The 13,986-nt window shown below is 42.2% G+C and overlaps 2 protein-coding genes across 2 annotated transcripts in view; one reads left to right on the top strand and one right to left on the bottom strand.

Moving 5' to 3' along the window:
• Positions 1 to 13,986, bottom strand: part of LOC122123294 (zinc finger protein 260-like) — an 85,635-nt gene that overhangs the window by 66,920 nt on the left and 4,729 nt on the right. The window lies entirely within an intron of this gene.
• Positions 12,520 to 13,099, top strand: LOC122123275 (small integral membrane protein 15-like). The gene is made up of 2 exons (XM_042697639.1): positions 12,520 to 12,773; positions 12,989 to 13,099. Exons 1-2 carry the CDS (start codon positions 12,585 to 12,587, stop codon positions 13,097 to 13,099), a joined length of 300 nt encoding a protein of 99 aa, XP_042553573.1. The 5' UTR covers positions 12,520 to 12,584.

The following is a 13,986-nucleotide window of genomic DNA, read 5'->3' as shown; positions in this document are numbered from 1 at the left end:
TCACAGGCCATTCCACAGGCCTCTTGGCTCTGCATGGGCCTCTCAGCCTTGAGCAGGCCTCTGCACTAGCCCAGGCCTCCTCGGGCCCTGCGTGGGCCTCTCTACTGCTGTGCGCTTCCCTGGCCTCTCGACTGGCCTGGGTCTTCTGGGTCTTCAGGTATCCCCTCATGCTGGTAGGGGCCTCTCTAGGCCTCTCTGCCAGCCTGGGCTTCTGCTCAGGCCTGCCCAGGTTCTCCTCAAGCCTGAGGAGGGCCCAGCTACCCCTCTACTCTGGGAGGCATATCTCTTGCCTTTTGTCTCTTGTGGTACCTCTTCTCACTCCCTTCCCCAGAACCACCTCTTCTCTATCCAGTAGCTTGCCCCCAAGTTACCCATTGACACCCTACCCCCAGTAGCCTGGCATGTGTGGAGGTCATATCAGTGTGGGGTGGGACTTCCCATGGGATTTCCCATCCTACACGTTCTCACATTCTCCACTGGTTTTTATGTCCAATCAAATCATTGATTTTTAGGTTCTTTTGGGTCAAATCTTAAACTTGCCCTGGGGGAAGAGGCAGCTAATAACAGACCAGAAGATAATAACTTGCCATCCTTGAACTTTTTCCAAATGAAATCTCTAGGTTGGAAGAGATGGGGTGGATCTAGGCTGGGATGTGTTAGTGTCTCCCAGCAGCTTCGATGGATTTTACATCTCCTGCTGTATTTCCTGCAGATTTCTACATAGACTGGCTAACGATACATTACATAGGCTTGGCAGGCTAACACCCCACTGGTTTTCAAAACAGTTTTAGGCCAAAGCCTAGGGCAATTTACCAGGGTGACAAATAACCAGATATAGACAGACACAGAAGGCTTGAACCAGTCACCATTTTCCACAAATGCAGTCTCTACACCTTCACACTTGTTACCACTGTTTTCACTGCCTCTTTAACTTTATCCTGCCTCACTCTTCAAAAAATGACTCTGGTCCCTTGACCTTAAAAGGGGTTGATGGGTGAAGATCATCCATCTTCTGTAACTTCTTCAAGCTGACTCAGGGGTTCTAGTCCTACTTATCCAGGAACCTATAACCTTAGCCTATTTTTAGGGGTTTCCAGAATTAGATGTCATTAAAAACATATGTTACTCCAAATTGGCAATTATATACAACATTTAACTGCACAGACTGTTTGAATACCTTCAGTTGGAGGAAGGCTGAGTGGGAGTCACTTGAAACTAAACTGGCCTGACTCTTGTCTTTTGTCTAATTTTAGACAAGCACTTTGTGACTTTTTACATTGCCAGGACCAGCCAAATGTCTGAACCAGACCCACAGCCATCTCTTTAGCCAGATTGCTATAGGACCAAACCAGTCCTTCAGCCACCTGTGCCGCACCTCTTGACTGCCACCACACAGGAAGGTGGACATTACAGGCCTGTAATTGGGCCCAGTGAGAGGCTGGAACTTTTATTTCCCTGGAGATGTCCAAATGAGCAACAAAAACATGATCCACACTTAAAAACTGGTATTAATTCCAAAAACAAGACAAGACAAAAACCAAAGGCTGAGTTGGTCCCAGTGGACCCCAGTTCATCCCTACTAAGTCTGCTGAGTGGGTCTGTCACTCCCAATCAGCAAGCCACACTGCCTACTGTATAGTATGAGAGCACTACCAGATACTAGGTGGGGTATGTAGAGATCCCCCCAACCATGGCTAGACCAGATGCCAGGTAGAATCCAACCAAAGCCAGACTAGATGCCATGATGAATGGTTTCCCTCAACCACAGCCATACAGAACAGAACCTCATGGTGCTGTTGCTCCCTTGATAGTGGATAGGTTACTGAGTGTGTCCATTCCCCATTATCTCCACTGTTCCACTCAAGGGAGGATCTCTCCCCTGAGGGCTGAGACACCTACAAGGGCGTTTCCTGGGGGCCAAGGTCTGGAGCTATCCATATGGATTATCTCACTGAAGCCTCCGTATGTAATAACCCATCAGTGAAAAAATCCAAAGAGCCATGGTTAAAGGTGACAAAGGAGTTTTATTAGTTGGTCTGCAACCCTTTTGTATATTTCTTCAGAACCAGAAGCAACTGCAACCTCCGAGGAGGCAAGCATTTTTTCCTTTTTCCTCCTTCCTATAAGCCTTGCCTCTGTCTACACAAGTTTCTCTACTCTCCATTGACTTCTCCACTCTTTAATGGCCTCTTCAATCTCTGCAGGCCTCTCCACCTCTCTGTGGACCTCTCCATATTTCCATGGGCTTTACCTCTCTGCGGGCCTCTGTGCTCTTCATGGGCCTTTCTGCTTTCTGTGGGCCCCTCCATCTATCTGCAGGTCTCTGCACCTCTCTAGAGGCCTCTTCGAACTCCGCAGGCCTCTTGGCTCTTTACAGGCCTTTCCACAGGCCTCTTAGTTCTGTACAGGCTTCTCAGCTTTGAGCAGGCCTCTCCACTAGCCATGGACTCATTGGGCCTCTCTGCTCTGCACAGGCCTCATGGCCTTGCGTGGGCACCTCTGCTGCCCTGGGCTTCCCTGGGCCTCTCCACCAGCCTGGGTCTCCTCTTAGGCTGTACAGGGTTCCCCCAGACCTCTCCACCAGCCCAGGTCTCCTTGGTCATCTCCATTCAGGCCTGCCTGGGCTTTCCTGGGCCTCTCTGCTAGCTCAGGCTTCCTCTCAGGCTAGCCCTCAAGCCAGAGGAGAGCCTGGGCACTGCTCCACTCTGGGAGGCATGCTCCCTGTCTCATCTCTTCTCTCTTCTCTATCTCTCCTGAACTTCCTTCCTTCCTATATCCAATGGCCTGCCCACCAAGCCATCCTTTGATGCCCCACACCCCAGCAGCCTCCTTGCATGGCAGTGACATCAGCGTGGGGCAGAACCCCACAGGTTTTCATACTGTATTGTGTTGGAGAAGATATTTTTTAACCAATATGATGCTGATGAGATCATTGAAGGTGGAACTATGGGGTGGCAGTGAAGGCCTATCACTGTCTCACAGTGAGATAGCAGTGAAAATGCTCAAGAAAGAAGGGCATCTCAGAATGGTGGAAAATGAGGTGGACATCATTAAAAATCTCCATCATGTCCATGAAATTAGAATGTACCAAGTGATCTAGGGAGAGAAATATGTACTGCTGGTGCTGGAAATGATCACCAAGGGAAACATTCTGGCATGGCTCATAGACTTATGCTGCCACCTTTTTGAGGGAAGCTAGGAGGTTTCTGAAGCAGATAGTCAGTGGTGTAGTTTACATACACCAGAACACAATCACACACTAAGACCTAAAGCCTGACAACATCTTACTGCATGAAAATGGCAATGCCAAGGTCAGTGATTTGAGGATGAATATCAGGATCGCCCTGGGGCAATTGCTCTCAGAAAAGTGTGGTATCTTCATAGTCCGTACCCTTGAAATGTACCTTCAACAAGAACATGATGGCTTCCTATGGATCTCTGGCCCTTGGGTACCACTTTTTTTTCATGGTTATAGGAAAATACCCATTTAAAATGACAAAGTTACGTAAACAAATTGTACAGGGCAGGTGGGATGTCCCATTTCACCTGACTGCAAAAGAGATCAATGTCTGCTGAAGCTCTTAACTATAGACCTGCAGCAGAGGCTGGATATACAACAAATCATGGTACAAACATGGTTTGAGCTAGTTGAGAAGGCTCCCTGTATTGAGAAGAGCCACTGCGCAACCAGTTGGACCCAACAGTTGTCACTGCAATGTGTGCCATGGCATACACTGAACTTCAGATCTGCAAACCAGTACTGCAGAGGGCTTTTGATGAAGTCATGGCCATCTCATTTCTGATAAAAGATGGCTTCAAGCCAGAGAGTGTCTGCCCTCTGAAAGTGATATCAGTGCAGCTGGGTGTTTGACCATACCCAACTCCCAGAAACCTTTCCATCTTCCCTCTACAGAGGACAGCAAGTTTACCAGCCCTGCTTCATTCTTTGTCATTACCATCTGAGTATATGCTGACCTGTGATGAGAAGCAGAAAAGAACCGGAAGTGCCTCCCTGCCTGCCATTCCCCTCTGCTTCCTGTAGAGGACTCCCAGTCTCATCTCACAGCATGATCCAGTGGCTGCTGCCTCCAGAAGAGCCATAAGGAGAGAGAGAGAGAGAGACAGACAGACAGACAGACAGAGACAGAGAACTGTAAAGCAAAAGCTCTTCCCTCTGCTCAGCCCCAGGATAAGACCAGTCTGCAGAATTAGCAAGAGTCATGGCTGCAAGGAGCCTGGAGTGGGGCCTAGGAGATATGCCTGGTATGAAAGTAAAGAGCTTCCAGAGGAGGATGCACAGAAAGTTCATATTGCTATGTTTCCAGCACATTCAGCTAAGACCCCTGGCTGCTCATGCAGAGGAAAATGTCCTTCCCTCTGGGTAGCCTAATGATTGCAGAGACTGTAGCTCCAGAAGAAAAAGGGGTAAGAGTGGGTGGGGTGTTAGGCAGATAGTTGCTGCTCTTCACAGATTGTGCTGCTGTCTGCAGACCTGGGAACAGAGCAGTTCCAGAGAAGGCAGTGAAGAGCCCTGAAAGACACCAAAGCCATTGAGAGCCAGAAGCCCTGTCACTGACCCATGGAAGATTCTCAACCACCCATGTGAGGTACAATGGAACAACCCCCGCCAAGGGGGTTGAAACAACAGAAGCACGCAAGAGAAAATGAACTTCAGTCTCTGGACACCGCTAACCCCATTAGAAGACTGCTCTAGTCACAAATTATATGGCCTGAAAACACTTAAAACTTATTTTCTTAGGGAAAAAAAGTGAAAGCCCTTCAAAGACAAAACAGGAACAATCATCATCATAAGGAAACCATTAAGGTCAAACTGTCTATGATGGCTTGGAAATGCTGTCCTCTCTGTATTTGCCATCCTTAGTGCACTTAGGATGAAGGAGCATAGTTTAGAGGTGTTTGTGTTCCCACTTTAAAACTAGCTAAACCTCATCTTTTAAACTTGAATTAATTTTTAATTCTAATTTTCCTTAGTGTGTAGACAAATCCTATTTCTCTTCATTTAGAGATACATGTGTGGCTCACACCTATAATCCTAGCTACTCAGGAGATTGAGATATGAGGATCATGGTTCAAAGCCAGCCCAGGCAGGAAAGTCCAGAGACTCTTATCTCCAATAAACCACTAGCAAACCAGAAGTAGTGGTGTGGCTCAAATGGTAGAGTGCTTGCCTTGAGCTGAAGAGCTGAGGGATAGCGCCCAAGCCCAGAGTTCAAGCCCCATGACCAAAATAAATAAATAAATAATATAATATAATATACATGGTATAAATCTATGAATTTATGAATAATATAATCTATAAGAACCTGTGAATTCATTACCTTACTTATGTAACTGTAACCCCTCTGTACATCACCTTGACAATAAAATTAAAATTTAAAAACATGTGCTGGGTGCCAGTGGTACACGCCTGTAATCCTAGCTACTGAGGAGGCTGAGATCTGAGGATAGTGGTTCAAAGCCAGCCCGGGCAAGTAAAGTCCTTAAGACACTTATCTCCAGTTAACCACCAGAAAATCTGAAGTGGTGCTGTGGCTCAAGTGGTACAGCAGTCACTTTGAGCTGAAGACCTCAGGGACAGCACCCAGGCCCATAGTTCAAGCTCCAAGACCAACAACAATAACAAAAAGAACCTATGAATTCTATAAGTAATTTTATAAGTATGATGTAACTGTTCTTAAAATCTAAAAGAATGCAAAAAAAACTTTATTTGTAAGGGAGAGGGAAGAACAAGGAGAGGGAGAGAGCTGGGAATGTGGCTTATTGGTAGAGTGCTTGTCTAGCATGTATGAAGCACTGGGTTCCAGTCCTTAGTATCACATAAACAGAAAAAGCTGGAAGTGGCGCTGTGTCTCAAGTGGTAGAGTGCTAGCCTTGAGCAAAAAGAAGCTCAGGGACAGTGCCCAGTCCCTGAGTTCAAGATCCAGGACTGGTGAGAGAGAGACAGAGACAGAGAGACATAGAAAGAAAGAGAGAGAGAGAGAGAACAAGCGCATGACAGCGAGAGACAGCAGCATAAATCACTGCTGGTGAAGATGTTGAATGGTGTGAATTCACTTCTGTGAGCAAAAAACTCAAGAATGATTATTACTCGCTGTGGTCACCCCCTCCCTAGGCACATAAGACAAGGGAAATAAGGAAAGTCAAATAGTACACAGGCCATCAGTTCCCCCAAAGCTACACAGCTCAAGGGATCAGAGAATGAACATCTCAAGATAGGTTGCAAAATTTTAATTCTAAACAACTGACCTCCCTGACAGGAAGGAAAACTAAAGGTTTTATTTTTGTTGTTTTTGTTGGAGTAAAGTTTTGGTCATGTCAGCCTGGTTTTTCTATAACCATCTTTACTTTGTTCTTTTCTTCTTTAAAAGAAATTCTTAGTTTTTCCTTGTATCTTATGAAATAATTCTTTCAGTTTTTTTTCCCCTGTTTTCCCACTTACATTTTTCATTTTAAAATATTTTTTCCTCTCTCCCACCTCCTCCCTGCCATTCCTTTCCCCTGGTCATAGAGCTTGAAATCAGGTTGTGGGTACTGTCCCTGATCTCAAGTTAAGACTAGTGCTCTACCACTTGAGTCACATCTCTACTTTTACTTCTGAATTTTTTGGTGATTAATTGGAGAGAAGTCTCATGGACTTTTGTTCTCAGGCTGGCTTTAAAGCTCAAACCTCAGATCTCAGGTTTACAGGCATGATCCACCTGCACCCAGCAATTTAGATACTTTTATTTACAAATATCTGGTTATTTATGGTACTTAGATTTTGTTTTTTTGTACAGTACTGAGGCTTGAACTAAAGGCATAGGTGCTGTCCCTGAGCTTTTTTGCTCAAGACTAACACTCTAGAACTTGAGCCACATCTCCACTTCATGCTTGCTGCTGCTGAGTTGGAGATAATAAGCTCAATGTCTTCTCAACCTTGGCTGACTGTGAAACATGAGCCTCAGAAATCAGCCTTCTGAGTAGAGAAATACAGGTGTGAGCCACAGGTGCCTGGCCCATTAATAAGTACTAAGATGACCTTGAATACTTGATAATGACCAACAGTTTTCTACTGGGTGGATTTCAGAAACATTAAGGTTGTAAGGGAGGAACAAGCTGTGTTGGAGAACCCGGAATACTTGCTCAGAGTGCTAATGTGTCAGAGAAACTATTCACTGTGAGGTGAACTGTGTTTTTATTCTTTGAATCAACAAAATTCCTTTCTTCTTAGTTCTCTTCTTTGTAGAGATCTTCACTTCTTTGGTTTTCAGTCCCAAATAATATAAATAAACAAATTTGTCCATTCTTTGAGAATTGATCACACAATAAATGAGTTTCCTCTTAGATGTGCCTGTTTTCAAGGCCCTGATATGGGTCATGTGTCCTGTTCCATCATTGCTCTTCTTCAGATGAGCTTTCTCAGGAGAGTCAATGATTGTGCAAAAGTACTGATAAGTTCACAGGGGTTATGGTAGAGCCTGGGTGGACTCAAGTAACTGGATGAGATTGTACTCATTTATACATACCACTAATTTAATATTTCAAATGAATGAAATGTAATCTGATTTCTCCAGTGTGATGTATCCATATATATGTATGTATATGTATCTATATATGTATATGTATATATACATATATGTATATATGTCTGTCTTTGAAAGAACTGCAATCTTTTTGTTTTAGAACTATATCAAACTCAAGAAAAGTAGAACTTGGTAAATTACCATCCAATATTTCAAATTAAGAAAGTAGGTTTGTTTTTTACATATCCCTGTTATGCTTAATTCACACTGAAAATTTCACAATCAGTGAAAGTACATTTCAAAAGCTGCTCATTTTTGGTCATTTCAAAATGTTTTCGTATGCAGGTATTAATATAACGTGTTCCTGGGATTTATTGTTTTTCCATATATATCCATGGTGAACTGGCCACAGGCAGGAATTCCATGAACATTCCATGATGTGAACATTCCATAGTGACCTGTTGTGATGTGATGAAATGAGGCATGTCTTGCCTTCTATTCCAACTCTCAGTCAGAGCCAAGACTCACATTTGTGAATAGTTGGGACATTCTGTTTCCTGTCAAAGTCCTGAGAGATGGAAAAATCTGAGATGCTGCTGTGTAGGTATGTACATAGTTTCTGAATGCTGCTTTTACCCATGAGACTGCTCAATGTTAATCCATATTCCTCATTTTTTTACATTATATAACTTATTTTTTAAATTCAATAGTCAAGATGATGTAGTTATTTCAGTTACATTCGTAATAACTACATTTGTAAATGTTACAAAATTCATTAAAGCATTCAATCTTTATTATAGATTCTACTATGAAACTAATTTTTAAAATTCTAAATAATGTAGTTTTTCTGATGTAGATTTCATAAGCATCTTGGAAGAAAAAAGGTAACAGGGAGCACGTGTACACTGCCTTCCAGAGGTGAGGGGACTTGTGATACTAAATAGAACAATGTCAGAATTTGCCATGTGGCACAAGGAGTCGAGTGCCAAGACTGATCATAAAAGCCAAAGAACACTAAAGAATCGCAAGTTGAAAGCTAAGTATCAGCCCAAACAGAAGAAAAAGGTCAATATGGTAAGAAAATTTCATCAAACACAGATTATACATCACTTTTTTTCCCATGTAGATGTCCAAATAGAGAACATTAGATGTGGAAATCCAGAAATTTGGAGTGGGTTTTCAGGGTACAGTGACTGAGAGAGTACTAATAACTTAGTCCCTGTTAGGTGGCTAGTGGTGTAGTGATGACAAGGAGTAGTTGCCATCAGGACACTGCAGTGCACACTGGGTGATGGAGGGAAAATAGCTTGTATGGTCCTCAGTGAGTGGTTTGTGTCACTTAGGGACTGTGGCAGTGACTGGGTTATCTACAAGGGAGATCCATTTCTGCTCCATTGTCTTGAAGCACCTAGTGAAGGCAAGACTTACTGGCTGGTGAGCAGGACCTGAGAAAAAAGATAACTGACCTTGTCAGCTGACCTAGTCCCCTTGTTCTTTGACTCAGATCAGTAATCAGCATTAAGTTGTCACCATCCTTCAAGCATCAGTTCAGTAATACTTGAGGACTACATCATTAATTAGATTTAACTGCTCATCAGGGCTTATCAGCTGGAGATCAGTGAATTCTTGACACACACTTCAAATGGCAAGTGGTTCAGGATGTTCTAAGCTCTTAAGCCTTCTTGTGTGCCAAGTATAACACTATTCACAGTTGGGATAATGAAGGCTCCCTAGAGGCCTTTGACACAGAGATGTTGGGAGAAGATTGTTACTAGTTAGCTCTCCCTCATCTCTTTCAAAGAAACTCTGTTTAGAAGAAGCTAACCTATTTGGTCAGGAATGGAAATGTAGAGGCAGTAGGCATAGATAGTTCATGAGTTGAATCTTTCTGTGGCTCAGGCCATCTCCCAGAGCATCAGTCTTCCCAGAAACACTTTGTTGCAGTTGGATTTAAGAAAGGGATTAAGACTTGCTCTTGGCTCTGAATTCCATGACATCATAAAGAGGAATCAAGATCTGAAGGAACTGTTTCTATGACCCAATTAGATTCTTTTCTCATTACAATCACTCAGGAGTGTTGGGAATCTGAGCAAGTGTTCAAAAATCTCTTACTTTAGCAGGGAGCCGGTAGCTCACGCCTGTAATCCTAGCTACTCAGAAGGCTGAGATATGAAGATCGGAGTTCAAAGCCAGGCCAGGCAGGAAAGTCTGTGAGACTCTTATCTCCAATAAACCACTCTAATACCAGAAGTGGCGCTGTGGCTCAAGAGGTAAGGAACTCACCTTGAGCTGAAGAGTGCAGGGACAGAGCCCAAGCCCAGAGTTCAAGCCCCATGACCGACCAAAACAAAACAAAAAAATCTCTTACTTTCAATTCTTGCTCTTTCCTTCCCTTAGGGCAGGGTGCAGATTACAGGAAACAATAAAAATTTAGGAGTTGCAAATTATTTAACTAGATAAAAGTAGAGTTAGGGACCACCTGCCTTTTCTCTTGGTTTACCAAGTTGAGTAACTTGGGCAGGGATAACATTTCCACAATTCCAAATGTGGATCTTTGGCAGAGAGTAATCTGTACATTGTATTATTTCTTTTTTTTCTTTTTTTTGGGTCTGGTCGTGGGTCTGAACTCTGGGTCTGGGCGCTGTCCCTCAGCTCTTCAGCTCAAGGCTAGCGCTCTACCACTTGAGGCACAACGCCACTTCCGGCTTTTTCTTTTTGCTTATGTGGTGCTGAGGAATCGAACCCAGGGCCTCATGCATGCAAGGCAAGCGCTCTACCACTGAGCCACCTTCCCAGCCCCTACATTGTATTATTTCCATGTTAGATTTAACACCAGGATATCAGTCCCCAACCGAGATTTCTGTCACCATTCTCTCTGATCTGTTCTTCCTACGTGACCTCCTTCTCTATGAAGGCGTTTGTCCACCTAACCACTCTGTAATGTTTAAGCACAATCTTCAAGAGCACATTCCCTCTCGGGTCAATTTGACCAAAGGATGAAGTCAACCAAAATCCTAAAGAGAATTCTGAAGGCATAGACCAATCTCTCCATGTCTCTTGTAACAACTATTCTACTCTCAACTTCTGTCACAAATTGGTTCTATTTCTGTTAGCTTCCATTTTTGTGTGAGATCGTTCAATGTCTTTCTCTGTCTGGCCTTTCAAGAGATTGCAACTGACAGCCTTCTTCTCATCACAAAGAAATATATGTGTTCCAGGTGTTGGATATGAAGTCACTGCACAATGAAAACATGGAACATAATGTTGTAGATAAAAATACTATATGTATACCTACCTATGCGGTAGAAAGTGACAAGGATCCCTTTTTATCTGAATTTTACACTAAATTTCTATCATAGTTCTACCTCTATCTACTTGTCTCTCTCATCCCTTGGATTTCTGTAACCATCTTCTAACTAGCTTTAGTCCTCATTTTTTCCACATTTCTAAATTTTTATATTAACCACACATTATGTTTAACAAAACCATGTCTTATGTTTTGGGGCAACTATCCTCAGGAAGCTGAAGAAAGACAGGCTCTTCACTTAATCCACACTGGTGTTTTATTATAACTCACTCAGCAGAACAACAGAATGGGATAAGAATGAATCACCAGAGGTTAATTCAATATAAAGTAAGCACTGCAGTCATTTTGGGGTTACTCATCCTAAACCAAATGCTTAAGACTCTTGTATTTATTTGCCCACCAAAGAAACCAGAAGTGGAGCTGTAGCACTAGCATTGAGCAAAAATGCTTCAGGAAAGAGAAATGCGATGCCAAATATAAACCATTGGTTCAATACTAAAAAAAAGAAATGCTTCAGGACAATGCCGAGGCTTTGAGTTCAAAATGGAGGACTTGAATGTTTCTGAATGTTTCACGAACTTGGGGACAAAAGGTGATGAGACAGATTTTAGTCCTGTGCACATTTTTTTTTTGGGGGGGGGGGAGTTCAGTCATGGGGCTTGAACTCTGGGCCTGAGTGCTGTCCCTCAGCTCTTCAGCTCAAGATTTGTGCTCTACCACTTGAGCTACAGCACCACTTCCGGTTTTCTGGTGGTTAATTGGAGATAAGAGTCTCAGGCACTTTCCTGCCCCAGCTGGCTTTGAACAGCGATGCTCAGATCTCAGCTTCCTGAGTAGATAGGATTACAGGGTGAGCCACCGGCGCCCGGCTCCTGTGCGCATTTTGTAACAAAGATCTTCCAATCAAAAGCTGAACTGGGAATAATTTATCATTTCTGTTATTTCATATGGATCACATATACAGTGGGAAACTTTAGGGGAGCAATGGAGAAATTGATGCTCTCATGGTCTTGGCTTAAATCACAACAGTCTTTCCCCAGATACTGTTCCCCAAACCACCTTGAGATAATCTGACTCCAGTCTCAAAGGGCTGGACCTCTTATTTCTGAGAAGAATTTATAAAATATGTTGAAAAACCATTCCTAATTATAAAAGACACAAGTCAACAACTTTACTATCTTAATTACTTGACAAGTTGTAAGTAATTAATGCGCATTATTTGTGTCCAAATCTTTTGGATAAACTTCAGTTACATCATCCCTATTCAACACAAGGAAAGGATGAGAAATGTTGGTTTAATGAGTGTAAAAAATGGTTTCCCATTAGAACTCACTTACCTTTGCCATTAAGGATTTTTCTGTATAATTCACAGGTTTCCTACAAAGATTTTTCTGCATTGTGTTTCTTTCCCATGTGAGTCTTCTAAGGCTTGCTGAAGGTTACTTCAGGTTGAGACTTTCTCTAATGTTTTCATTTACAGAAATTTTGTCATTTCTCCAGGTCTCTGATACCAGTTGGAATATGACTTCTGGCTAAATGTCTTTCTACATTTATTATACTCAGTTTCTATTGTGTCTGTTGTCAGATTCACTGAAGACTTTCATTGCAGCCCTTCCTACTTGGTCTAGTGAATTTAAACTGCTCAGAAGTGTATGTTAGAACAAAAGAAGATGACCACCAGGGGAAATTGTGATTGGCTCACTGATAATATCAGGACTAGAGACTACTATTCAAACTTGTTTCCTAAGACGGCTATGAAGATGTTTCACATAAAGGCTTGGGCTGAGTATGTTGTGGAATGGGCTGCAAAGGACCCTTATGGTTTTCTTACAACAGTTATTTTGGCTCTCACCACACTATTCCTAGCAGGTGCCATCCCATCCTGGAAATTGACCAAGATGATTGAAGCCAGAGAGGAGGAGCAAAATAAGAAACAAAAACAAGATGGGCTGGGAAGGTGGCTCAGTGGTAGAGTGCTTGCCTTGCATGCCTGAGGCCCTGGGTTCCATTCCTCAGCACCACATAAGCAAAAAAAAAAAAGCTGGAAGTGGCACTGTGGCTCAAGTGGTAGAGCGCTAGCCTTGAACTGAAGAGCTGAGGGACAGTGCCCAGGCCCAGAGTTCAGGCCCCACAACTGGAACCTCCCCCAACAAAAAACCAAGAAAATATTGCAAAAGCTAAACAACTAAAAAAGGAATGGAGTGAACAAGCTCTGCACCTAGAGGAGAATCTTTTGGAAAATTATGCAGCTTTGGGCTCATTGTTTTGATTTCATCATAGGATTATTTAGTAAATTAAATCTGATTATATAGAAGATTCATGTTCTGATCTCAATATTCATGTTTAGTTTTGTGTGTGAAAGTTTGTTGGCAGCTATTGACATTATAAGTACATTGTATTAATCTGAAAATACAAAATCATAAATATTCCAAAATCTGAAACTTTTGTGTAGACATGATTTACAAATGAAAATTCTGCACTTGACCTGACCTTGTAATGGGTTTTATTCAAAACACAGACACCCTAAAAATATTGTATGGAATTGCCTTTAGGCTATGTGAAATGGCAATGAATATGATGTTGAACTAAAACACTTCTGGTCCCAAGCATTTCAGAAAAGGAATACTTGCAGTACAGATTCTTTATCAATGACTTAATGATTTGCCATTTTGCAGGTGATATAATGAAGTCAAACATCCTGTGGAGAATGATGAATTTACATATGCACTCCATTTAAATAATGGCTTAAAATTGGGCCTTCTTCTAGACCAAGGATACTAGGAATGTACAAGTCAAAATTGCTCTTTGAGGTAAAGTTTGTTTTGGCTTCAAGACATACAGTGTATTAATCATATTTTTTAAATCATTTTTGCTAACGAATTGAATAATTTCTGATTTTTCAGAGCAAAATGATATGAATGGGAACATCTATTTTTCTGCATTTTTCTGTTAGTCTTTGAGACAACTGGTAGTTATGAAGATATTATGCATTTTTTCCAAAAGATTTATTATTTTGACTGTAAAATATCTACTGGATGTAACAGTTTTTGTATTTTTGAACACCACCATTTTCTTAGATGAGGTGTTGAGTAATACTTTTTTTTTTTTTTTTTTTTTGGGTCCGGTAGTGTGGCCTGAACTCTGGGCCTGGGCGCT

Source organism: Dipodomys spectabilis, unplaced genomic scaffold (genome assembly GCF_019054845.1).
Source record: "Dipodomys spectabilis isolate Male_0828 unplaced genomic scaffold, ASM1905484v1 ptg000227l, whole genome shotgun sequence".
Classification (NCBI taxonomy): Eukaryota; Metazoa; Chordata; class Mammalia; order Rodentia; family Heteromyidae; genus Dipodomys; species Dipodomys spectabilis.
The sequence above is the reverse complement of the archived record's forward strand: the minus strand, read 5'-3'. Positions and strand labels throughout refer to the sequence as shown.